General features: G+C 37.6%; 1 protein-coding gene across 4 annotated transcripts in view; it reads right to left on the reverse strand.

The window, feature by feature from the left end:
- The window catches only part of LOC127875120 (S1 RNA-binding domain-containing protein 1-like), a 52,061-nt gene that overhangs the window by 11,734 nt on the left and 12,468 nt on the right, over positions 1-27,859 (reverse strand). For all 4 annotated transcript variants that reach the window (XM_052419947.1, XM_052419948.1, XM_052419949.1 and 1 more), the window contains 13 exons: positions 22,151-22,303; positions 20,338-20,563; positions 16,618-16,735; positions 15,900-16,041; positions 13,375-13,471; positions 12,608-12,758; positions 12,010-12,215; positions 10,848-11,005; positions 7,365-7,461; positions 6,567-6,665; positions 5,768-5,859; positions 4,864-4,946; positions 3,807-3,913 (listed from right to left, as the gene is read on the reverse strand). In XM_052419947.1, the coding sequence (XP_052275907.1) occupies positions 3,807-3,913; positions 4,864-4,946; positions 5,768-5,859; positions 6,567-6,665; positions 7,365-7,461; positions 10,848-11,005; positions 12,010-12,215; positions 12,608-12,758; positions 13,375-13,471; positions 15,900-16,041; positions 16,618-16,735; positions 20,338-20,563; positions 22,151-22,303 (1,729 nt within the window). The remainder of the gene's footprint in view (positions 1-3,806; positions 3,914-4,863; positions 4,947-5,767; positions 5,860-6,566; positions 6,666-7,364; positions 7,462-10,847; positions 11,006-12,009; positions 12,216-12,607; positions 12,759-13,374; positions 13,472-15,899; positions 16,042-16,617; positions 16,736-20,337; positions 20,564-22,150; positions 22,304-27,859) is intronic.

Below are 27,859 nucleotides of genomic sequence, written 5' to 3' on the forward strand. Positions count from 1 at the left end.
TGCATGTGTCGATGTCCACACCCACACAGTGAGACATACCTAAGCAGGCGCTGGCTGCATGTGTTGATGTCCACACCCACAAAGTGAGCCATACCTAAGCAGGCACTGGTTGCATGTGTTGATGTCCACACCCACAAAGTGAGCTTTAACTAAGCAGGCACTGGCTGCATGTGTTGATGTCCACACCCACACAGTGAGACATACATAAGAAGGCACTGGCTGCATGTGTTGATGTCCACACCCACACAGTGAGACAAACCTAAGCAGGCACTGGCTACATGTGTTGATGTACATACCCACAAAGTGAGCCATACCTAAGCAGGCACTGGCTGCATGTGTTGATGTCCATACCCACAAAGTGAGCCATACCTAAGCAGGCACTGGCTGCATGTGTTGATGTCCACACCCACACAGTGAGACATACATAAGAAGGCACTGGCTGCATGTGTTGATGTCCACACCCACACAGTGAGACATACCTAAGCAGGCACTGGCTGCATGTGTTGATGTCCACACCCACACAGTGAGACATACCTAAGCAGGCACTGGCTGCATGTGTTGATGTCCACACCCACACAGTGAGACATACTTAAGCAGGCACTGGCTGCATGTGATGATGTCCATACCCACAAAGTGAGCCACACCTAAGCAGGCACTGCCTGCATGTGTTGATGTCCACACCCACAAAGTGAGCCATACCTAAGCAGGCACTGGCTGCATGTGTTGATGTCCACACCCACAAAGTGAGCCATACCTAAGCAGGCACTGGCTGCATGTGTTCATGTCCACACCCACAAAGTGAGCCATACCTAAGCAGGCACTGGCTGCATGTGTTGATGTCCACACCCACACAGTGTGACATACCTAAGCAGGCACTGGCTGCATGTGTTGATGTCCACACCCACACAGTGAGCCATACCTAAGCAGGTATTGACTGCATGTGTTGATGTCTACACCCACAAAGTGAGCCATACCTAAGCAGGCACTGGCTGCATGTGTTGATGTCCACAACCACAAAGTGAGCCTTATGTAAGCAGGCACTGGCTGCATGTGTTGATGTCCACACCCACAAAGTGAGCCATACCTAAGCAGGCACTGGCTGCATGTGTTGATGTCCATACCCACACAGTGAGACATACCTAAGCAGGCACTGGCTGCATGTGTTGATGTCCATACCCACAACGTGAGCCTTACCTAAGCAGGCACTGGCTGCATGTGTTGATGTCTACACCCACAAAGTGAGCCATACCTAAGCAGGCACTGGCTGCATGTGTTGATGTCCATACCCACACAGTGAGACCTACCTAAGCAGGCACTGGCTGCATGTGTTGATGTCCATACCCACAAAGTGAGCCTTACCTAAGCAGGCACTGGTTGCATGTGTTGATGTCCACACCCACAAAGTGAGCCTTACCTAAGCAGGCACTGGCTGTATGTGTTGTTGTTCACACCCACAAAGTGAGCCATACCTAAGCAGGCACTGGTTGCATGTGTTGATGTCCACACCCACAAAGTGAGCCTTACCTAAGCAGGCACTGGCTGCATGTGTTGATGTCCACACCCACAAAGTGAGCCATACCTAAGCAGGCACTGACTGCATGTGTTGATGTTCACACCCGGAAAGTGAGACATACCAAAGCAGGCACGGGCTGCATGTGTTGATGTCCATACCCACAAAGTGAGCCATACCTAAGCAGGCACTGGCTGCATGTGTTGATGTACACACCCCGAAAGTGAGCCATACCTAGGCAGGCATTGACTGCATGTGTTGGTGTCTACACCCACAAAGTGAGCCATACCTAAGCAGGCACTGGCTGCATGTGTTGATGTCCACACCCACAAAGTGAGCCATTCCTAAGCAGGCACTGGCTGCATGTGTCGATAAGCAGACACTGGCTGCATGTGTTCATGTCCACACCCAAACAGTGTGACATACCTAAGCAGGCACTGGCTGCATGTGTTCATGTCCACACCCACAAAGTGAGCCTTACCTAAGCAGGCACTGGCTGCATGTGTTGATGTCCACAACCACAAAGTGAGCCTTACCTAAGCAGGCACTGGCTGCATGTGTTGATGTCCACACCCACACAGTGTGACATACCTAAGCAGGCACTGGCTGCATGTGTTGATGTCCACACCCACAAAGTGAGCCATACCTAAGCAGGTATTGACTGCATGTGTTGATGTCTACACCCACAAAGTGAGCCATACCTAAGCAGGCACGGGCTGCATGTGTTGATGTCCACACCCACAAAGTGAGCCATACCTAAGCAGGCACTGGCTGCATGTGTTGATGTCCACACCCACAAAGTGAGCCATACCTAAGCAGGTATTGACTGCATGTGTTGATGTCTACACCCACAAAGTGAGCCATACCTAAGCAGGAACTGGCTGCATGTGTTGATGTCCACACCCACAAAGTGAGCCATACCTAAGCAGGCACTGGCTGCATGTGTTGATGTCCACACCCACAAAGTGAGCCATACCTAAGCAGGCACTGGCTGCATGTGATGATGTCCACACCCACACAGTGTGACATACCAAAGCAGGCACGGGCTGCATGTGTTCATGTCCACACCCACAAAGTGAGCCTTACCTAAGCAGGCACTGGCTGCATGTGTTGATGTCCACACCCACAAAGTGAGCCATACCTAAGCAGGCACTGGCTGCATGTGTAGATGTCCACACCCACACAGTGAGCCATACCTAAGCAGGTATTGACTGCATGTGTTGATGTCTACACCCTCAAAGTGAGCCATACCTAAGCAGGCACTGGCTGCATGTGTTGATGTCCACACCCACAAAGTGAGCCATACCTAAGCAGGCACTGGCTGCATGTGATGATGTCCACACCCACACAGTGTGACATACCTAAGCAGGCACTGGCTGCATGTGTTGATGTCTACACCCACAAAGTGAGCCATACCTAAGCAGGCACTGCCTGCATGTGTTGATGTCCACACCCACAAAGTAAGCCATACCTAAGCAGGCACTGGCTGCATGTGTTGATGTCCACACCCACAAAGTGAGCCATACCTAAGCAGGTATTGACTGCATGTGTTGATGTCTACACCCACAAAGTGAGCCATACCTAAGCAGGTACTGGTTGCATGTGTTGATGTCCACACCCACAAAGTGAGCCATACCTAAGCAGGCACTGGCTGCATGTGTTGATGTCCACACCCACAAAGTGAGCCATACCTAAGCAGGCACTGGCTGCATGTGTTGATGTCTACACCCACAAAGTGAGCCATACCTAAGCAGGCACTGGCTGCATGTGTTGATGTCCACACCCACAAAGTGAGCCATACCTAAGCAGGCACTGGCTGCATGTGTTGATGTCCACACCCACAAAGTGAGCCTTACCTTAGCAGGAACTGGCTGCATGTGTTGATGTCCACACCCACACAGTGTGACATACCTAAGCAGGCACGGGCTGCATGTGTTGATGTCCACACCCACACAGTGTGACATACCTAAGCAGGCACTGGCTGCATGTGTTGATGTCCACACCCACAAAGTGAGCCATACCTAAGCAGGCACTGGCTGCATGTGTTGATGTCCACACCCACAAAGTGAGCCATACCTAAGCAGGCACTGGCTGCATGTGTTGATGTCCACACCCACACAGTGTGACATACCTAGGCAGCCATTGACTGCATGTGTTGATGTCCATACCCACAAAGTGAGCCATACCTAAGCAGGCACTGGCTGCATGTGTTGATGTCCACACCCACAAAGTGAGCCATACCTAAGCAGGCACTGGCTGCATGTGTTGATGTCCATACCCACAAAGTGAGCCATACCTAAGCAGGCACTGGCTGCATGTGTTGATGTCCACACCCACAAAGCTCACACACTCCTCTACTGTCAGATCCAGAGCTTTCTTCAACTGACTCTGGGGCATGTCATGCTGCAAGATATTCACAACTGGTCATATAGGCACTCCATTTGACACTTCACATTGTACTGTCAATGATTTTTTTAGCAAAGATCTGCAAAAATATTTTCAGTCAGTCTTTAGAAATAATTAAACCCACAAAATATCATTTTTCCTTTTGTGAATTTAAAACATGTTACATTTACATGCAGACCAACATAGTCCAGTTTTACATTTAAAGCTCAAATGTTTTAATGTGTAAAATAAAAATATTTAAGCACATTTTTATAAATACAAAAGTGTGTAACTTAGTTTCTTCAAATCTTAACCCGTTACCACTCAGATACGCATTTACATGCATTTGTCTTCCCTCACAAAATCAAATTAAATTTAAGACCTTTCTTCCTATATTCAAGTTTTTTATGTCCCCCACCCACTATAGTAGGGGACATATTGTTTTTGCCCTGTCTGTTGGTCTGTTGGTTGGTTGGTTTGCGCCAACTTCAATATTTGCAATAACTTTTGCAATATTGAAGTTAACAACTTCATATTTGGCATGCATATGTACCTCATGGAGCTGCACATTTTGAGTGGTGAAAGGTCAAGGTCAAGGTCATCCTTCAAGGTCAGAGGTCAAATATATGTGGCCAAAATCGCTAATTTTATGAATACTTTTGCAATATTGAAGATAGCAACTTGATATTTGGCATGCATGTGTATCTCATGGAGCCGCACATTTTGAGTGGTGAAAGGTCAAGGTCATTCTTCAAGGTCAAAGGTCAAAAAAAAAAATGGCGCAGAAGGGGACATAGTGTTTCTGACAAACACATTTCTTGTTTAAGGCTTCATTTCCAACCCCAAGATATTGATGAGCAGCAAACAGCGTAAAACTTGAACAGACTGCGAGTTACTTGCAGGCTGTTAATTTTTAATGCTGGTTCCATATAGCTATTTTTACCTTGTGGGAAAGGGTTAAATCTTACCTGGTACTGTCCCACACCTAGATGTTTAGGATCCACTTTCACAAACTCAGCAAGTGGGTCCAGCAGCCTCCTTCCTATTGACACTGGTTGTAGAAAAATGGTATACTGTGAACTCTTTCTTGTTTTTGTGGATTTCATGAGTGAAAGAAAACATGAATTTGAATATCAAAGAAAATATGACCCATATTTTCATCCTTAATAGCCTGAATTTGTTTATACATGTGAACAAACTTTAAATACATAGGCCCCAGAGCTCCAGATAAGAAGCTTATCTGCGTATTTACGCATTGAAAAAAAACAAAAACACATTAAAAATCGGCCCAGTACATAACAAAACGCAATACAAATCTTGGTACGTATTTTATATCGATTAAAGTACTTAACTGGTTTAACCAATAATCCAGTTGAGTTTTTAGTGTAAGTTTACCTTTGAATAAAAAGTAAGTCAATCAAACTAAGCTTGTAATAAAAATCATGCGGCCCATCATGTTTGTTGATCAAAAAAGGGACGTTTTAAGCGACCTGCGGCTCCTGCGGGAATAATTTTAAAGAAAGTCTGTTCATATCATGATTTTAAATTCATTCTGTTTGGATCATTTTATATAAATAACAAATAATAATATTTCTAGATTAAATAGGCCATTTATTTTGTCAGTTTTCTATGGAAATGGAAAATAACACTAAAAATTCCATAATACCCTTTATGGCTGAAACAAAGGAGTAAAATACGCTTTAACACTAATATCAGGTGGTGAAATACCCTTTAGACTAAATCCTTATCTGGAGCTCTGATAGGCCCTAAGGCACTTACATGTGACCAAAGGAACTCACCTGTTCAGAGCTGGAAGTTTTTCAATATAGCCATATAAGGAAATAGAACAGAACACAGACAAAGCAAACCAACCTGCTCCTCTTAATGAAGGGTCAAGATCAGGCATTTCTGCCTTGGCCACATCGGAGACACTGTAGATAGAGGCGCCACACTCGCTGACTATGCTGAAACAATAAGTTATATAATCTGAATATCTGAACACACCAGCAGAATATGTCAATGTGAACTTAATATCATTATTTCAGATTCAAATCAGCCATATAAAAAAAGGAACATTTATTACAAGAATTTCAGATCCCAAGAAACAATATGTAAATGTGAACATTCAAAACCAGAATTTCAGATCCCATGCAGCCAGAGGAAAATGTGAACATATCATACCAGTATTTCAGATCTCAAGCAGCCGTATGTAAATGTGAACATTTCATACCAGTATTTCAGATCCCATGCAGCCTGAGGAAAATGTGAACATTTCATACCAGTATTTCAGATCTTAAGCAGCGGTATGTAAATGTGAACATTTCATACCAGTATTTCAGATCTCAAGTAGCGGTATGTAAATGTGAACATTTCATACCAGTATTTCAGATCTCAAGCAGCAGTATGTAAATGTGAACATTTCATACAAGTATTTCAGATCTCAAGCAGCGGTATGTAAATGTGAACATTTCATACCAGTATTTCAGATCTCAAGCAGTGGTATGTAAATGTGAACATTTCATACCAGTATTTCAGATCTCAAGCAGCGGTATGTAAATGTGAAAATATCATACCAGTATTTCAGATCTCAAGCAGCGAAATGTAAATGTGAACCTATCATACCAGTATTTCAGATACAAAACAGCCATGTGTAAATGTGAACATTTCATACCAATATTTCAGACTGGGGAATGACTTCTTGATAAGCCCCGACACAACGGATTCAGTTTCTCGGCAGGCTACACCATTACCGATAGCAACAATCTCAACTCTGGGGAGAAAAACATATATATGATTGGGACATTGAAAAGGATATGTAAAATTAAACTACAGTCAAGTTACCATTACCGGATCAGTAGCGTAATTAAGTTGTTCTGGTGAATAGCAATACATGTTTTGAGACTTCTTTTACACAAGTTTGATTAAATATCACCTTTGCTTACTGATTCAGCACATAGTCAAATTTTTAAACGCAGGCAAAATGTATTTGTGATATATTTTGTTCGCCGCAAAATTCATGCATTGACGGATCAGTTGTAGCCATAATGGATCACGTGACTGAAATCACTCAGGGGGGGATCTAACACGCTATTTGAACTATCGAAACATGAAATGTGTTGTTTACGATGACCAAGTTAATTTGCCAGTTATAAATTATATTAATTTTTTGTTATTAATTGTTTTCTATATGTGTTTATATACTATTTATGGCGATATGCAGTCTTGAACATCAAAGTGATCCGCTATGGCTAATGTTCCAGTAATGGTAACTTGACTGTACTTCACAGCATGACATTGTGATGAAATCAGAAATCACCAGACCAGCATCATTACATGGAAATGTGCTTGATAATTATATTCATGTATTGAGGATGACCTGAATAATGAGTAGGGTTTCACAAAACAACTAATAAATCTTACAATCTCAGAAAAATTAATAAAGTATATTGATAACAATATGTAGTCTTACTTGTGGGTGTGTATAAGGCCTTCTAAGACAGAAAGCTGGTTGATTCTTTCATTGGGTTTACCATGTAGCCACACTATCTGGGTCGCTAGTATTTGACCTTGAGAGAAAAATACATGTACATTAATGGAAATGTAAATAACTGTGTATAACTGAAAAATAAGTAATTTTTAACGTAAATAACTGTGGCATACTGAAAAATAAATTATTTTTAACATCAGTAACTGTGAATTACTAAAAAATAAATTATAGTTTATGTACCGTAATTTTTTTTTTCGTGTCTGAAAATTTAGATACGAAAAATATTCAAAAATTACAGGTGTCCGAAAATTAGAGACAACAATTAAGGTAACCGAAAATTAGAATTATATTAAAATAAATGCAATAAATCAATATACAATAATTTTCTTGTGATTAATTCTTCTTCTTCTGCTTACAAAAAATAAATACAACTTCACAGCTTTGCTAACTCTTGCCTGATATGATATAGAACAAAAAAGTAAAAACAGAAAACGTTCTGCTTTCTTAATAGGACGACACTGTTTCAAATGCTGTTGGATGAATCCATTACTTTCTGCCGGTATACGTTTAATTACCCAATTACGCGAATGTAATGGCCCTTTGGCCGCAGGCATGCATTTGCCAGGTTTTATGACCTTAATCCGGTCGTAAAAATTCATGATCGAAGTGTCACAAGATATGCAAAAACAGGGCCGAAGTCTGTAGAAAGGCGCAGTAAAATAAACTGTCTGAAAATCAATAGACATCAATTATGGACGAAAACCCATATGTCCGAAAATTAAGAGTACCAAAAAAAAAATTTTGCTAAAAAAAAAGGGTGTCCGAAAACTAACAGTAACTACGGTAAATAACTGTCCACTGAATGCTAAACCTGGTTATTAGAACTGCAGTCCAAGTGCCTGTATGAAATATCAGTTTTTATTCCAGGCAGCAGGATAAAAGTAACAAGGGACAAAATTGTCACAAAACCAGGTTTTCAGTTGAAAAAAGTCTGATAAAGGGAGGCAATTCAAAATGTGTATTGTTAACCCCCTTGTGTACAATTGACTTTGATTTCAATTAGAAAAAAAAAGAGATGTGTTCGTCAGAAACACAATGCTCCCTATTGCGTCGCTTTGAAATAAATAAAAAAAATTGTTCTGACCTTTGACCTTGAAGGATGACCTTGACCTTGAACATCCACTACTCAAAATGTGCAGCTTCATGAGATACACATGCATGCCAAATATCAAGTTTCTATCTTCAATAATGCAAAAGTTATGGCCAACGTTAAAGTGTTTTTTTCAGACGGACTGACAGACTGACATACACACATACTCACGGACAGTTCAACTGCTATATGCCACCCTACCGGGGGCATGAAAAGTCTGACAAAGAGAGACAACTCAAAATCAAAATATGCATTGTTACTGATTGTTCATAGTTACATAGTTGTTTCAAAATCAGTTTTTAGTTGTGGCGACCTTGACCTTGGAGATATTGACGTAATTCTTTCATGCGACACACCGTCCAATAATGGTGAGTAAATGTGTCAAATGATTTTAAAATGTCACAATGAATGACATAGTAACAGTCCAGACAAGCTCATTACGGCCATTTTTGACCTTCAAACTCAAACTGTGACCTTGACCTTGGAGATATCGACGAGATTCTTTTGCGCGACACACCGTCTAATGATGGTGAACAAATGTGCTAAATGATTTTAAAATCTCACAATGAATCACAAAGTAATGGCCCGGACAAGCTTATTTATGGCCATTGTTTACCTTCAAACTCAAATTGTGACCTTGACCTTGGAGATATCGACGTAATTCTTTCGCGCGACACACCGTCTAATGATGGTGAACAAATGTGCCAAATAATTTTAAAATCTGACAATTAACAACAAAGTTATGGCCCGGACAAGCTCATTTATGGCCATTTTTTACCTTCAAACTGAAATTGTGACCTTGACTTTGGAGATATCGACTTAATTCTTTCGCGCGACACACCGTCTAATGATGGTGAACAAATGTGCCAAATGATTTTAAAATCTGACAATGAACGACAAAGTTATGGTCCGGACAAGCTTGTTCCACCCGCCCGCCGTCATTCGCCAATCTAATAACCAGTTTTTTCTTTCGGAAAACCTGGTTAAAAAGCTGTACCTAAAACACTGTGAGCCCCTTGGGTTTATTCAAAGTATTACATGTGCAATAGCCACAGGTGAAGTCTGAATAACTTTATGGTAGGGGTCTCGCGAGTGGGCGAAATGGGCGATTTCTTCGCCAAATTAATCTTCACTTCTCACATAAATTTAATGAAGGCGAAGTGACTTCTCCTCCTTTTAATGATTTACTTTGTGCCAGACATTGACCGATTAAAATCAATTTGATGTGGAGAATTGGACACAGGAGGATTCTCAGCCATTAGTGTACAGGTCATGCAAAGTTGAACATTCAAAAGAAAAGTCTGGAGCTATTACACTTCTTGAAATTGTTAATAGATGATGTTTTGATTAATTGCCTTCTGCTGTCTACCAATAACTATGATTCAGCAATGTTAAATGGCCCATTAAAGCAATACTAAGGAATGATCAAATGGGAAGATGTAACCTTGCATAAAAATTGGCAATAAATATGGGGCTCATTTACAGGTCAGATTTGGAATCTCTGCTGTAAAATGAGATTTTAAATGAATTTTTAATTTAAAACAAATATTTGTAATGAAATATGAATTTGATTTAATGTTGAATTGCTTATAATTAACAAGGAAGTAAAAAGATTCTGAACATAACTGGCTTGTTACAATTGAAGTTTATTTGATACACCTGTTCAGTAAAAAAAAGTAATTAAACGTACAATCATAATCAACAATCAATGAGAAATAAGGAAAATGTTGGTTTTATACACTTAACATGTCTTAATGTAATTAAAACAAGTGAAGAGTTGATTGAAAGCTGAACAGAAACCACTTATCCTTTAAGTTGCTGCAAAATATACGTAAAACAAAGATCTATGATGCAAATGTACCATTTCTCCCAAATATGTTACCAATTCTCTCTTTTTTGGCTTTAGGGAGAAGTGACTTCTCCCTAAATTTTGAGCCTAGCTAGACCCCTGAATGGTAACCAAAAAACGTTGGTTGAACAAATGTTTGCAGTAGACTTATTATGAAATTTAAAATTTACTTTATTAATTCTTTAAAAACCATAATGACACTTATACATTTGCTAATGGCTGTTCATTTTTTTGTACAAGCATTTTGAATAGACAAGCAGTTTGCAGTGATCAAAAGTCTGGAAAATGTTATATAAGCAAATATGCACTTACTTGTTATCAGTTTTGAAGGTACTAAAGAATATTGTGTACACAAATGTTTAAAATGAGCATGTCAAGGCAAACAACGGTCACCACTGACGATACACAATATTAATAGAAGAATACTCATAAAAACAAGTTCAGGACATGGCTGTTCTGTACAGACCTGTTACAGATATGATGGCCGTCTTACAACCATGGGAGAACCCAGGGTCCAAAGCCAAGATTATGCTTCCCTTAAGTGGAGCTGTCAACAGAAGATGCTTCAGGTTTTTGGAAAACACATCTATGGACGATTTTTCTGCTTCTTTTGTTAGTTCAGACCTGAAAGAAATTTGGCATGTGTGACTGATGACATAAAGTTTGATGTTGATTTGAGTTTTTGAAGTTTACATTACATAATTATGTGTATAGTAAAATGTACGATGTCAACAAATACTGTTCTGTTTTAAGTGCAACATAATTATAGGAAGGCTTAATTGTCAACATTTACACTTGCACAAAAATTGCAGCAACTCCACAAATAGCACGGTGAATGCATAACACGTGGTGACACCATTATATTGTACATTATAGGCTGTTAAAATAGATAAGCAATCCAATAAATATGTGGGATAATCAATTCATCTACCATAAATTCCATGTAATCTGTGCTATAATCCATTCAACTACCTGACATTCATAGAAATCTGTGGGATAAATAATTCAAATACCTGACATTCATAGTAACCTGTGGGATAATCAATTCAATTACCTGACATTCCTAGTAATCTGTGGGATAATCCATTCAAATACCTTACATTCCTAGTAATCTGTGGGATAATCAATTCAACTACCTGACATTCCTAGTAATCTGTGGGATAATCAATTCAAATACCTTACATTCCTAGTAATCTGTGGGATAATCCATTAAAATACCTTACATTCCTAGTTATCTGTGGGATAATCCATTCAAATACCTTACATTCCTAGTAATCAGTGGGATAATCCATTCAAATACCTTACATTCCTTGTAATCAGTGGGATAATCCATTCAAATACCTTACATTCCTAGTAATCAGTGGGATAATCCATTCAACTACATGACATTTCTAGTAATATGTGGTAATATCAATATAACTATCTGATATTCCTAGCAATATGAGGGATAATCAATTCAAATACCAGACATTCCTAGTAATCTGTGGGATACTCCAATCAAATACCTTACATTCCTAGTAATCTGTGGGATAATCCATTCAAATACCTTACATTCCTAGTAATCTGTGGGATACTCCATTCAAATACCTAACATTCCTAGTAATCTGTGGGATAATCCATTCAACTACCTGACATTCCTAGTGATCTGTGGGATAATCAGACGAGATAATGCATCTTCAACAGCATCTGTGAAAACTGTGGCACTGTCCTGGTTCATGTTGCAAACCCTCCACTTGAAGAGGCATCTACTTTTAATATCAAACTCCAACTTCTTAGGTATGTCCACCTTCACTGCCAGGATCTTGTGACTCTCTCCTCTGTTAATTGCCAAGGTCTGTAGAAAGATAAAATGATAATGTAATTAAGTTTTTTTAACGACAGACTATGAGACACTTGACCAAGAAATAGTATAGAAATCTTAAGGTGTCCTTAAATGAATCATTGCTCATTATTACAGAATAAGTCTTAAGTGTTTGTATACACATGTATTAATAAGAGAACCAATCATGTTCCTTTAGAATTTTTTTTTTTTAGTTTACAGAACCTATATAAACTATACATTTTAAATCTCTTTATTTCAATGCATGATTTTAAAACTTTTCGTAAAGGAAAAAAAGAGAATCTAGTTCAAATGCTAAAGATAATGCTTGTTGAATGATATGATGATAAATTACAATTCTTATCAATATGAAACTCTATAAACAAGTCCCTAAAAAGGCACTACACCTGATGAGGTTGCATGGCAGCTGCAGATCGCTGGAATTCAAAGTATGTCTCATACTTATGTTCAGGTTCTGGTTTGGTCCCTGGTTTTGGTTCAGACTTCTTTGCCTTCGACTTTGTGGAATGCAATTGTATAACAGGACTCTTTCTTGAACTGAAGGTAACAAAAGGCACCAGGTACTAGTGTTAGTTCCATCAATAGAACATCTTGAAGGCACCAGGTACTAGTGTTAGTTCCATCAATAGAACATCTTGAAGGCACCAGGTACTAGTGTTAGTTCCATCAATAGAACATCTTGAAGGCACCAGGTACTAGTGTTAGTTCCATCAATAGAACATCTTGACATCAAAGAAGAATTTGAATCAGGCAACTTTTTCATTACATCGGTAATAAAAGTTACCAAATAATAGTATAAGTTTCATATGAATTACATGTTGAAATGAAAATTTTTTTTTTATTTAATTACTTTTTTGGCTTACAATTATATCTGTCTTATTAATATCACTAAATGAGTCGTGTCTGATAAAACTGGGCATAATGCATGTGCGTAAAGTGTAGTCCCAGATTAGCCTGTGCAGTCCGCACAGGATAATCAGGGGCGACACTTTCCGCCTTAACTAGATTTTTGGCAAGAAGAGACTTTTTTAAACAGAAAATATCATAAAAGCGGAAAGTGTCGTCCCTGATTAGCCTGTGCAGACAACACTTTACGCACATGTATTAAACCCAGTTTTCTCAGAACGAGGCTCATACTATCTACTGAACTTACAGGCTCCTAACCAGCTCCATAATTTCCGGGTCCTTATGAATCATGTCAGCAATGATGTGTTTCACCCCTTCAAGTACCTCCTTCACACTTCCCAGATCTGCATGATAATTAAAGCATGATAATCACTATTAAACAGTGAATGATAAACATAGCTTATATTTGCTAAATAAAGCATGATAATAATGGATAACAAATGCATGATAAATGCTGATAAACAAGAAAATATAAACATTGACAAACAAAGCATGATAACCATTAATAAACAAACATATTTTAACACTGACAAGATCCACAGGCAGCAGAATCATAAAAAAAAATTGCCCCCCCCCACCATACCCCCCCCACGAGCTTACCCCAGGGGTTCCAGATTGTTAAATGTACACCTATTGTGTATGGTTTGACTTTTCAACAACGAAATTTGACAAAAATACTTAGTTTAAAAAAATACCCCTCGTAAAGGTATTATATATACACAAGGTATGAAACGCACTATATGCCTATTGCTGAAAGATTGTGGAACACTGGACGTGACCTTTTTCATCGAAAACACACATGTTCCCATGCAGTTGCCGACAAAATGCAACTGGATTCGTTAAAAGACAGTAAAAGCAACGAGATTACACTACTAACTGATCTCCTGCTCGGCTAATAACTTTAATATTCAATTAAATTCGACTTTCTCGCTATATGTCACTCGGTGTTTCATCTACACATGTACACCATTTTAATTTTATGACGCGTCATCTGGTTGGTTGTTCTCATTGTGTTGGCCAATGATATGGCGTTTAAGAACCGAGCATTCGATCAACAAAATATGACAGCAAAACACAGACATATAGCGAGAAAGTTGAATTTAATTGAATATTAAGGTTATTTGCCGAAGAGATGATCGGTAAGGTGTGTAATTACGTAGCTTTTAATGTTATTATTGAATCCAGTTGCCTTTGTCCGGCAAGTGCATGGAAACATGTGTGTTTTCGATGAAAACGGTCACGTCTTTTGTTCCACAATCTTTCAGCAATAGGCATATAGTGCGTTTCATACCTTGTGTATATATAATACCTATAAGAGGGGTATTTTTTTAAACTGTTATTTTTGTCAATATTCGTTGTTGGAAAGTTAAACCATACACAAAAGGTGTTTTGTTGAAAATTTAATATGTTTTCCAGAACTGAAGCAGAAAACATTCTTTTTTATCTAACCACTTTTAATAAAAGTGACCTTGATCAAAACAAACCTTTCAAACAAAGTCTTAATATAAAGTATAACACGAGGCTTCATTATAATAGCCCAATACTTTATGGGGTTAATGAAAAGAAGCCTTTATAGTCATAGTGACCTTGACCTTAACTTAATTCAATCTCATGCAAGATATGGACATACTGTATCTGCTGCATAAAATGCAGTTCATTTGGTGGAGTCAGTTAATTTAGTGGAGTCGTTACGTTGTACATGATGTCACTTAGGCAAACCTGCATTGCTGATCTTGTTTTCATTACCTTAATTACTATTCGGACTTTTTATGTTTAAAATATCATAATTTGGTCTGAAATTATTTAATAGAAACCACAGCTCAACATGGCCTGAAGCAAAATAAACTAGAGCACCACATTGCCGATGCCAATGCTCGGCTGTGGGTGACCTTGACACAGTGACCTTGACCTTTGACCTAGTGACCCAAAAATGGAACCTAATGACCCTAGTGGTGTGTAGAACTCATCAAGATGCAGCTACATTTGAAGTTTGAAAGTTGTAGGTGAAAGCACTTTGTTTTTAGAGCCAATGTTAAGGTTTTAGCATGACGCAGACAGCAGACAAGCTGGCTACGACAATACCTCGGGTTTTCTCCGAAAACAGCCGAGCTAAAAAATTAAGTTCACACTTTACACACGAATTTTTATGGTAACTATATGCCTGACAGCAGCATGTCAAGCCCTTTATATTGCTTATAATCATTTAACAAGCTAACCTATGCATATGTTTGATTTTAGTATTTGGACCATGGTCTTTGCCTAAACGGTGACACTACTTTTCCACAGGGCAGCCTTTCTTTGGTAAATTATGGTAAATTATCTCAACATTGTATTCTGAATGATAAAGCTCCAGTCCATACAAGCTGTTTTATGACCAAAACCTTTTACCTTTAAGTGTGACTTTGAACTTTGAGGTAGGGAGACAGGTGTTACAATCAACATGCCGTCTCCTCATGACATTCATTTGTGGCGAATTATTTCAAAATTGGTATAGGAATGACTAAGTCAAGGTCTGTTAAAATGTGTTTAAGCAAAATTTGACATTTTGCCTCTCAGCGTGACCTTGACCTTCAAGATAATAAAAACAAACACTATTTTATCTCAAGATGGTGAGCATTTGTGGAAATTTATTTCCAAATTGCAAAATGTAAGACAAAAATGCAATCCAGACCAGATTGGTCCAGATGCACAAATGAACACATACACTTGACCTTTGTGATTGCTATATCAAGCTTTCCGCAAGGGGTCTCAACAAAAACAAAATCTTACAACCTTTTGTGTCATGTTGGACTAGCTTTGCAGCTTCTGCATTGGTCCCAAATCCCTTAGAGAACAGCACTGCTAGGGGTTCAAGTCCTAAGGATCTGGCCCTTTCAGCTAATGTTCCTTTACTGCCTGTTTTGAAGGGAGCAAACTGTAAGAGAATATGCACCATTTGAAATTTATTCAGCGGCATAGTTATGCGTTGAAGTATAAAATGGTCATGATAGTAGTAAAGAGTCAAGAGAAGACCGTAGTAAAGCCATCACTCCCCTGCTGCAGTAGGGATCATGAAGTTTTTCTTAAAACATATCAGTATAAACCTGTGAAACGCTTCTTTATAACTGTCAACAAAAAAACCCAGATAAAAACAGAAAAGTGTGCAGACTCTCACAAAAAAGTCAATGTATTACCTGAATATTTGTGTCATCTTTCAACTACTATTTAAGCCAATAATTATGGGTATTACTGTAATTGTCATCTTTGAAATACATATTTTACTCATACATGCATGATTTTAATGATACTGACTAACTCAGACACACATGATATTGTATCATTATTCTGAACTTAACATACATATTGCCAATGAATATCAGCATTACTAATAATAATGTAAATTATAGTTGAATATTTTAATTAAACAGCCTTAAAAAAGTGCTAACACTATAATATTGTCAACTAAAATAAAGTTTTATTTTACACTGTTGTCAATTACACAAAGACTTACCAAACATTCTACTTCTTGTAGTGTATGAGCATGGCTCAAAGCTTTTTCCAGCTCAACAGTTAATTTTCCTTTCTCAGAAATATGCTCTTTAGCAGCTTTCACCTTTGTTTCCACAGCTCTAAAAACAAAATAAAATGCATAATTAACAAAATGCAATACAACAAATGAATGAGAGCCATCAGATAGTTTTTGTCAATATTGGTATTTTACAGACCATTAAAGGTAAACAAATGGATAAAATAGTTCAAGAGTCATTAAACATTTTGAAAAGATTAAATCAAAGATTTGAGCTGGAATTCACAATGAACGCATAACGCTAGCTTAGCACTAAGTAATCATAAAATGCTTCAAAGAAAAGCTTGCCTCAAAAAGTAAAAATCTACTTTAGAACTAGCATCAGAAAGTAACAAGAGCACCGCCTTGCAGGTGCAGACTGCTCATCAATTTTTCTTTTTAAAGGTGTAGGGGCCTATCTCAATTTCAATCACAAAGGATGGACGGGTGGAGTGGAGAGGGTTGTATAGTGTGGGGGTGTGGTCATTTATTACATTATCTTCCAAAAATGCAAAAAACATGAAAAAAAAAATTGGGGGGGGGGATTCTTGGGTGGGATGGTTGGACAGTATATCAAAAATAAAATAATAAAAATAAATATTTGTGTTTTTTAACCACGTTTGAAAAAACAAGAGATGTGTTTGTCAGAAACACAATGCCCCCTATTGCGCCGCTTTGAAATTATAATTTCTTTTTTTACCTTTGACCTTGAAGGATGACCTTGACCTTGAACTTCCACCACTCAAAATGTGCAGCTTTATGAGAAGGCCGCTTTGAAATATTATTTTTTTGACATTTCACCTTGAAGGATGACCTTGACCTTGAAGGATGACCTTGAACTTCAACCACTCAAAATGTGCAGCTTCATGATAACGCCGCTGTGAAATTATTATTATTTTGACCTTTTACCTTGAAGGATGACCTTGACCTTGAAAAATGACTTTGACCTTGAACTTCCACCACTCAAAATGTGCAGCTTCATGAGAACCCCGCCTTGAATATTTTTTTTGGACCTTTGACCTTGAAGGATGACCTTGACTTTGAAGGATGACCTTGAACTTCCACCACTAAAAATGGGCAGATTCATGAGAACGCCGCATTGAAATTTATTTATATTTTTTTTTTTACCTTAAAGGATGACCTTGACCTTGAACTTCCACCACTCAAAATTTGCAGCTTCATGATACGCCGCTTTGATTTTTTTATATTTTGTTTGACCTTGAAGGATGACCTTGACCTTGAAGAATGACCTTGACCTTCCACCACTCAAAATGTGCAGCTTCATGATAATGCTGCTTTGAAATTTTTTATTTGTTTTTTGACCTGGAAGGATGGCCTTGACCTTAAAGGATGACCTTGAACTTCTACCACTCAAAATGTGCAGCTTCATGAGAACGCCGCTTTAAAATTATTTTTTTGACCTTGAAAGATGACCTTGAAGCATGACCTTGACCTTGAACTTCCACCACTCAAAATGTGCAGCTTCATGAGATACACATGCATGCCAAATATCAAGTTGCTATCTTCAATATTAAAAAAGTTATGGCCAATGTTAAAGTTTTAGGACGGACAGACACCATATATTTGACATTTGACCTTAAAGGATGACCTTCACCTTCACGTTTCACCATTCAAAATGTTCAGCTCCATGAGATACACATGCATGCCAAATATCAAGTTGCTATCTTCAATATTGAAAACGTTACGGCCAATGTTAAAGCTTTCGGACGGACAGACACCATCAATTTGACATTTGACCTCAAAGGATGACCTTGACCTTTCACCACTCAAAATGTGCAGCTCCATGAGATACACATGCATGCCAAATATCAAGTTGCTATCTTAAAAAGTGAAAAAGTTATGGCCAATGTTAAAGTTTTTTTCGGACTGACAGACAGACTGACTGACATACTGACGGACAGTTCAACTGCTATATGCCACCCTACCGGGGGCATAAAAATTATTTTTTTGGGGTGGGGGTGAGTCAATTGTGGTATGTCAGGTAAGAGTTGTTTTGTCAAAGTATCAATCGAATCTAATCATAAATAAAGAAGTTATGGCAATTTTAGCAAAATTTAATTATTTGACCTTGAGAGTCAAGGTCATTCAAAGATGAAGGTAAAATTCAACTTGCCAGGTACAGTACCCTCATGATAGAATGAAAGTATTTAAAGTTTAAAAGCAATAGCCTTGATACTTTAGAAGTAAAGTGAATCTTAACACAAAATGTAACCGTATATTCAAAGTTACTAAGTAAAAAAAGGGCCATAATTCCATAAAAATGACAACCAGAGTTATGCAACTTGTCCTTTACTGTCCCCTTATGATAGTTTGCGAGTGTTCCAAGTATGAAAGCAATATCTATGATACTTTAGGGGTAAAGTGAACCAAAACACAAAACTTAACCAAATTTTCAAGTATAAAGGGCCCATAATTCCTTCAAAATGCCAGTCAGAGTTACATAACTTTGCCTGCAGAGTCCCCTTTCAATTGTGAGTAAGTGTTGCTAGTATGAAAGCAATGGCTTTGATACTTTAGGAAAAAATGGACCTAAACACAAAACTTAACCAAATTTTCAATTTTCTAAGTATAAAATGGGCACATAATTCTGTCAAAATGCCAGCCAGAGTTACATAACTATGCCTGCACAGTCCCCTTACGGTAGTTAGTAAGTGTTGCAAGTATGAAAGCAATGGCTTTGATACTTTAGGAAAAAAGTGGACCTAAACACAAAACTCAACCAAATTTTCAATTTTCTAAGAATAAAAAGGGCACATAATTCCGTCAAAATGCCAGTCAGAGTTACATCACTTTGCCTGCACAGTCCCGTTACCATAGTTAGTAAGTGTTGCAAATATGAAAGCAATGGCTTTGATACTTTAGGAAAAAAGTGGACCTAAACACAAAACTTAACCAAGTTTTCCATTTTCTAAGTATAAAAAGGGCACATAATTCTGTCAAAATGCCAGTCAGAGTTACATAACTTTGCCTGCACAGTCCCCTTATGATAGTTAGTAAGTGTTGCAAGTATGAAAGCAATAGCTTTGATACTTAAGGAATAAAATGGACCTAGACACAAAACTTAACCAAAATTTTCAATTTTCTAAGTATAAAAAGGGCACATAATTCTGTCAAAATGCAAGCCAGAATAATCTAACTTTGCCTGCCCAGTCCCCTCATGGTAGTAAGTAAGTGTACCAAGTTTGAATGCAATAGCATTGATACTTTATGAGAAAAGTGTACCCAAACGTAAAACTTAACCGGACGCCGACGCCAAGGTGATGACAATAGCTCATGATTTTTTTTCAAAAAATAAATGAGCTAAAAATCAGCTTTATTTTCAGAAACTTAAGTAGCATGTGGGAATTTTAACAAAAATATGTTATTTTGGATTTGATAGACTAAGATAACTTAGTGTAACTTAGTCATGAACGCTTTCCTAAATTGATCTGCGTTCTGGGAAAACTGGGCTTAATGCATGTGCATAGGGTTGTCCCAGATTAGCCTGTGCAGTTTGCTTTTATGGTATCTTTGGTTTGATGAAAGTACCTTCTTAGCAAAAATCCATTTCCAGCAGAAAGTGTCTTGCGTGATAAGCCAGTGCAGACTTTACACAACTGCATTAAGCCCAAAACAAGGCTCAATTAACAATCATTAACAAATAACCTTAATTCTTCCAACAGAGTGAGTGTCTCTCTGATAATCTGTGCCTCCATTCCCCCCGTTTGCTCCTTCCTGTAGCGGGTGATAAACGGCACGGTGCAGCCCTCGTCCAGTAGTCTCACGGCGTTCCTTGCCGCCCACACCGGTACACCAAGGTGAGACGCTATCACCTCCTCCGCATTCCAGCTGACAGATGTGTCAAGCAGGGACTTTGACAAAGTTTGCTCTTCTGCAAAAAATCAATAGGTACATGGCTTTTTGTACCCTCAGAATCACATTTTTACATGTTTGTAGTGCCTTTAAAAATTAAATTTATTACTAAATTCGAGTTTTGTAGGTTTAATTTCCAACTTTTAAATCCTGGAATTTTTATTGATGTCTGGGATTTTAACAGCTTTTATGGAACATGAGATACTAACAATTTGCACTACAAATGGTCTTTTGAACAGTAATTGTCAGTTGTCAATCATCAGCATTGCATAGAAATTAAAGCTGTGCTAAACTAGGTATGCACAGTTTGCCATGATTTTCGAAACATTCCTGGCCAGGCCTTTTCCTGGGGTATCTACATGTCCATTCAACGGACCCTTTCCCAAACCAAATTTGTGAAAAAAAATCCCAATTAAAAAAAGATGTATTTTTTAGAAACCAGTGTCAACTGATTTATATATCTCATTGTTAGATCACTTACATCTAACATAACTATATCTTTTATGATTTTGTTCTCATAGTTTGACTTATTATAAAGTGTTATATTAAATTAGTTTGTCCCAAATCAGTGGACATCTCGCGCAATAAAATCAAACGCCAAAATTTCATTTAATTGTTCCCAAATGGCCAAGAAAAGGCCTGCAGGTCTATGGGACAGACAATCCCTGACAATCCAGTATGTTAAGAATGGAAATCTCTTAAAATTGTATGTTTGGGCCCTCAATAGGCCTAATACATGAAAGATTTATTTTAATATGAAGGTTCTTAATAAGTTACATAATTAGATGTTAACTGGTAGTTTTAAATTTCATATTCCCTCCCATTTACAAAAAATAAGCTTGGAGTGCACAAACTTAATTATTTGATGAACAACAATGTATTCATTACAGGGGTCTCGATCTGCAATTTTTGGCCCCATTCCCCCGGTCAAAAAGTATACATTTTTCCCCCATTTCAGAAGAAAATTCCCTCTTGAATCGAAAAAAAATATCTTAGTGCTGTGTAACCTTTCAGCGCACCTGTTTTAACTGGTACCCCCTTCTGATTCAATAACAACATGTGGTTTACAATACAGCATAAACGAAAATAGCCGAAAGGCCAGTGATTATTCGGGAACCAAAGCTTACATTTGGATACATTTGGTCTTTTTGTGTCATGTCGCATAATAAAATATCATATCAAAATAAAATTACAAAAACCATTTCTAATTCATGCAACAAAATTGACATTTTATTGAACTGGAAAACGCTTTGTCAGATTCAAAGTACCGGTAATGAAATTGACTATGAGACAGGACTTAGCAAAACAAATGAAAATCAACTATGTGTTGATACATGTACCTCGATGTTGTTACCGCTTCCGAACTGTAATGAAAATGACGAAACACTGTCTTGTACTGAAATTGACAGCCAAACAATTGTCGATTCTTCAATGTCATTACCCCACCAACCATATAATGAAATGAAATGTTTTTAAGTTTTGAACTGTATTGACAGTAGGAAGATAATAAAAACCAATAAATGATGTAAAAGGTATATGTTTTGTATTCGTATATCAATGTTGGAAAATCCACCTTTTTAAACAAACAACGCTTATTTTACCTCACCTTTTGCTTTTTTATGCTTATCCTCTGCTGTCTTTGTTGACTGGTCTGGTTTTTGTTCATCGTCTGGTTCCCCCTTTTTAACCTTCTTCAATGGAACGTATGACTTGTTGCTGTCTTTATTTACAAACTTTCTTTTCATCTCCATATTTTGAACTAAAAATAAGACGGACAAATTTATTTTAATGTATTCCGCACGCACACACACGGATACAGTCAGTCAACCAGTTTATAATCACCCGGCAAAAAACGTTAATTCTTTTGACCAAAGTAATTTCTTTCGGAGTATAGTGGAGAGGGGTGTATAGTGTGGGGGTGTTGTCATTTATTACATTATCTTCCAAAAATGCAAAAAAAAATGCAAAAAAAAATAAAAATAAAATTTAAGGGGGGGGATTCTTGGGTGGGATGGTTGGACAGTATTTCAAAAATAAAACAAGGGACAAAATTGTCACAAAACCAGGTTTTCATTGTGAAAAAAAAATCTGATAAAGGGAGAAAACTCAAACTGAACTTTTGAAATGACCAAAAAAAATTAACCCCCTTAGTAAGTTTTTTTTTTTTTTAAATCTATTTTTAGTCGTGGCGACCTTGACATTGGAGATATTGACGTGATTCTTTCGTAGGACACACCGTCCCATGATGGTGAACAAATGTGCCAAATGATTTTAAAATCTCACAATGAATGACATAGTTATGGCCAGGACAAGCTCATTTATGGCCATTTTTGACCTTTGAACTCAAAGTGTGACCTTGACCTTGGAGATATCGACGTAATTATTTCGCGCGACACACCGTCCAATGATGGTGAACAAATGTGCCAAATGATTTTAAAATCTGACGATGAACGACATAGTTATGGCTCGGACAAGCTCATTTATGGCCATTTTTGACCTTTGAACTCAAAGTGTGACCTTGACCTTGGAGATATCGACGTAATTATTTCGCGCGACACACCGTCCAATGATGGTGAACAAATGTGCCAAATGATTTTAAAATCTGACAATGAACGACATAGTTATGGCCCAGACAAGCTTATTCCGCCAGCCCGCATTCGCCAATCTAATAACCAGTTTTTTCCTTCGGAAAACCTGGTTAATAATAAAAATAAATATTTGTGTATTTTAACCATGTTTGAAAAAAACAAGCGATGTGTTAGTCAGAAACACAATGCCCCCTATTGCACTGCTTTGAAAATTTTTATTTTTGTCTTTTTTACCTTTGACCTTGAAGGATGACCTTGACCTTGAACTTCAACCACTCAAAATGTGCAGCTTTATGAGAACGCGCTTTAAAATAATTTTTTTTTGACCTTTGACCTTAAAGGATGACCTTGACCTTGAAGGATGACCTTGACCTTGAACATCCACCACGCAAAATGTGCAGCTTCATGATAACGCCGCTTTGATTTTTTTTTTTTTACATTTGACCTTGAAGGATGACCTTGACCTTGATGAATGACTTGTACTTCCACCACTCAAAATGTGCAGCTTCATGAGAACGCCGCTATGAATTTTATTTTATTTTTGACCTTTGACCTTGAAGGATGACCTTGACCTTGAAGGATGACCTTGACCTTTAACTTCCACAACTCAAAATGTGCAGCTTCATGAGAACGCCACTTTGAAATTATTTTTTTTTTTTACCTTGAAGGATGACCTTGACCTTTAACTTCCCCCACTCAAAATGTGAAGCTTCATGATAACGCCGCTTAAAAATAAATAAATTGACCTTTGCCCTTGAAGGATGACCTTGACCTTGAAGGATGACCTTGACCTTGAACTTTCACTACTAAAAATGTGTAGCTTCATGATAACGCCGCTTTGAAATTATTTTTTTTAACCTTTGACCTTGATGGACGACCTTGACCTTGAAGAATGACATTGACCTTGAACTTCCACCACTCAAAATGTGCAGCTTCATGAGAACGCCGCTTTGAAATTAAAAAAAAAAAATTACCTTGAAGGATGACCTTGACCTATAACTTCCACAACTCAAAATGTGCAGCTTCATGATAACGCCGCTTTGATGGGGTTTTTTTACCTTTGACCTTGAAGGTTGACCTTGACCTTGAAGGATGACCTTGACCTTCCACCACTCAAAATGTGCGAACGCCGCTTTGAAATTTTTAATTTATTTTTTGACTTTTGACCTTGAAGGATGACCTTGACCTTGAAGGATGACCTTGACCTTACACCACTCAAAATGTGTAGCTTCATGATAACGCCGCTTTGATTTTTTTTTTACCTTTGATCTTGAAGGATGACCTTGACGAATGACCTTGACCTTCCACCACTCAAAATGTTCAGCTTCATGAGAACGCCGCTTTGACATTTAAAAAAAATAATTTGACCTTGAAGGATGACCTTGACCTTGAACTTCCACCACTCAAAATGTGCAGCTTCATGAGATTCACATGCATGCCAAATATCAAGTTGCTATCCTCAATATTAAAAAAGTAATGGCCAATGTTAAAGTTTTCGGACGGACAGACGCCATATATTTGACATTTGACCATGAAGGATGACCTTCACCTTCACCTTTCACCACTCAAAATGTTCAGCTCCATGAGATACACATGATGCCAAATATCAAGTTGCTACATTGTATCTTCAATATTGAAAAAGTTATGGCCAATGTTTAAGTTTTCGGAGGGACAGACACCATAAATTTGACATTTGACCTTGAAGGATGACCTTGACCTTTCACCACTCAAAATGTGCAGCTCCATGAGATACACATGCATGCCAAATATCAAGTTGCTATCTTCAAAAAAGAAAAAGTTATAGCCAATGTCAAAGTATTTTTCAGACGGACGGACAGACTGACATACTGACGAACAGTTCAACTGCTATATGCCACCCTCCCGGGGGCATTAAAACTATTTTTTTGGGGTGGGGGGGGGGTTTAGTATGAGGGTGTGGTGGTCATTTATTAGATATTCTTTAATTATAAAAAAATGGGGGGGATTTAGGGGGGGTTCGGGGGGGATTTGAGGGGGCATGGTTTGGGTGGAGTCTATTGTGGTATGTCAGGTAAGAGTTGTTTTGTCAAAGTATCAATCGAATCGAATCATAAATAAAGAAATTATGGCAATTTTAGCAAAATTTAATAATTTGACCTTGAGTCAAGGTCATTCAAAGGTCAAGGTAAAATTCAACTTGCCAGGTACAGTACCCTCATGATAGCATGATAGTATTTGAAATTTAAAAGCAATAGCCTTGATACTTTGGAAGTAAAGTGGATTTAAACACAAAATGTAACCATATATTCAAGGTTACTAAGTCAAAAAAGGGCCATAATTCCATAAAAATGACAACCAGAGTTATGCAACTTGTCCTTTAATGTCCCCTTATGATAGTTTGCGAGTGTTCCAAGTATGAAAGCAATATCTATGATACTTAAGGGGGTTAAGTGGACCAAAACACAAAACTTAACCAAATTTTCAAGTATAAAGGGCCCATAATTCCGTCAAAATGCCAGTCAGAGTAACATTACTTTGCCTGCACAGTCCCCTTAGGATAGTTAGTAAGTGTTGCAAGTATGAAAGCAATAGCTTGAATACTTTTGGAAAAAAGTGGACCTAAACACAAAACTTAACCAAATTTTCAATTTTCTAAGTATAAAAAGGGCACATAATTCTGTCAAAATGCCAGTCAGAGTTTCATAACTTTGCCTGCACAGTCCACTTATGATAGTTAGTAAGTGTTGCAAGTATGAAAGCAATAGCTTTCATACTTAAGGAATAAAATGGACCTAAACACAAAACTTAACCAAAATTTTCAATTTTCTAAGTATGAAAAGGGCACATAATTCTGTCAAAATGCAAGCCAGAGTTATCTTACTTTGCCTGCCCAGTCCCTTCATGATAGTAAGTAAGTGTACCAAGTTTGAATGCAATAGCATTGATACTTTATGAGAAAAGTGGACCTAAACGCAAAACTTAACCGGAAGCCGACGCAGACGCCGAGGTGATGACAATAGTTCATAATTTTTTTTCAAAAAATAGATGAGCTAAAAATCATTCAACTTACAGAATTAGTATTTCAAAACATTGTAATGGCATTTGTTTTCAATCAGCAAAAAGTATATTTGAATATAATAAAGCTTTCTATATCCATATTCACATTTCAAAACATAACTCATTCAATCAGTTCCGGTTAACTTTTTGCTGCATTTATCCCCCCTGTAAGCATAATACAAAAGCTTTCTTGCTAAAACTTTGTAAATTTATTCCTTTACCTAATGTATACCTTAGACACTTATCATTTGGCTTTTATTGGGGCATTATGGAAAATAAAATAAAAATTAATCGGAACTGCTGATTAGGTATAGTACCAGAAAGGCTGTTTCCCAAAAAGGCCGCATAAGTGAACCAAAAAGGCCTCATGGTATACCAGAGAACAACACATACTGTATGCGATAATTTGCGATAATTTTGCCGACTATGATTATAAAACCGGTGTGTAGAAATCTTTTATGTAGACTAATAAAAAAGTTAAGACTATTTAATATATATATGATAATTATAATCAGGCTTGGCAAAATTGGAAAAAATCTGCCGGTCATCCAGACAGGGGCCCCCAGGTTTTTTTTGGCCCGATTTTATAGCCGAAATTCGGCTATGTTCCCAATCCCAAAAAGTATACTTTTTTCCTAAAATTTGGCAAAGAATTCCCAATTTCCAAAAAAATTTAAACAAAATTTTTTTTTTCTTTAAAGAAGTGTCTTATGCATATTTTGTCTCAATTTTATTTCAATTACATATAACAAAGTATTATATGATTTTATTCTTTTAATTTGAATGATTATAAAGAGTTATGTCAAATTTAGTATTTCCCTTATCAGTGGACTTTTTGTGTGGAAAAAAAAGGCTAATGAATTTATTTTCCCAATTTCATGAAAATGCCGATAAAATTCCCAATTCCAAAGCCATGGGCTTTCTTCCCAAAAAGTGGAAAAAAAACCTGCAGGCATTTCAGAAAATGTGCCGGTCCAGAGATAAATAAGCCGGACCGAAAAAAACAACGACACAACTATGTACATTAACGTCATCCGACGAAATATGTAAGAGGGCATCCAATTGGTCAAACTATATTTAACTGACCAATGATATCTATTTAGACATTAGAAGTATCGAAAATAAAATTGCAGTTAACAGACTCTAAATTGTACAATGTATAATGATAAAAATTTTGGAGACCTATGACAAGTACAGTTATAAAGATATCAGTAGAACATTGTTTATATTTAATAAACAACCTTTTTAGAGCCATGCTTCATGAAGAACTTCATATTTTAATGTCCTCATCTACTCGAAAAAATATGTCAAAGCTTTCAAGATCTTTTTTGTTAGAACGCAGTTGCCGATTTTGCGACTGAGTTTGAAGTAGGTGTTGTGTAACCAGTTGGATTTGCTCATTGTACATAACATTTAACTTATTGCAAACATCAAAACAATGAGCGATCTCATTTTCATTATATAGTAAGGGGTTTGCTCTTCGAATTTTCAACTTTGGAAAAATTATGATTTGTTTGCATTCATTTCACATTTTGCTGGTCGCCAGGACCGACAATCTTGTTAAACCTGCCGGACAAAAAGGAAATCTGCTGGCCAGGGCCGGCAATTTCGCCAAGCCTGTTTATTCAGCATTACTATGCAATGATAATAAAAAATATTGTATGGCCAAACATTTTTCTGGTTCAATAAAA

This window comes from Dreissena polymorpha, chromosome 3 (assembly GCF_020536995.1).
Source record: "Dreissena polymorpha isolate Duluth1 chromosome 3, UMN_Dpol_1.0, whole genome shotgun sequence".
NCBI classification, from domain to species: Eukaryota; Metazoa; Mollusca; class Bivalvia; order Myida; family Dreissenidae; genus Dreissena; species Dreissena polymorpha.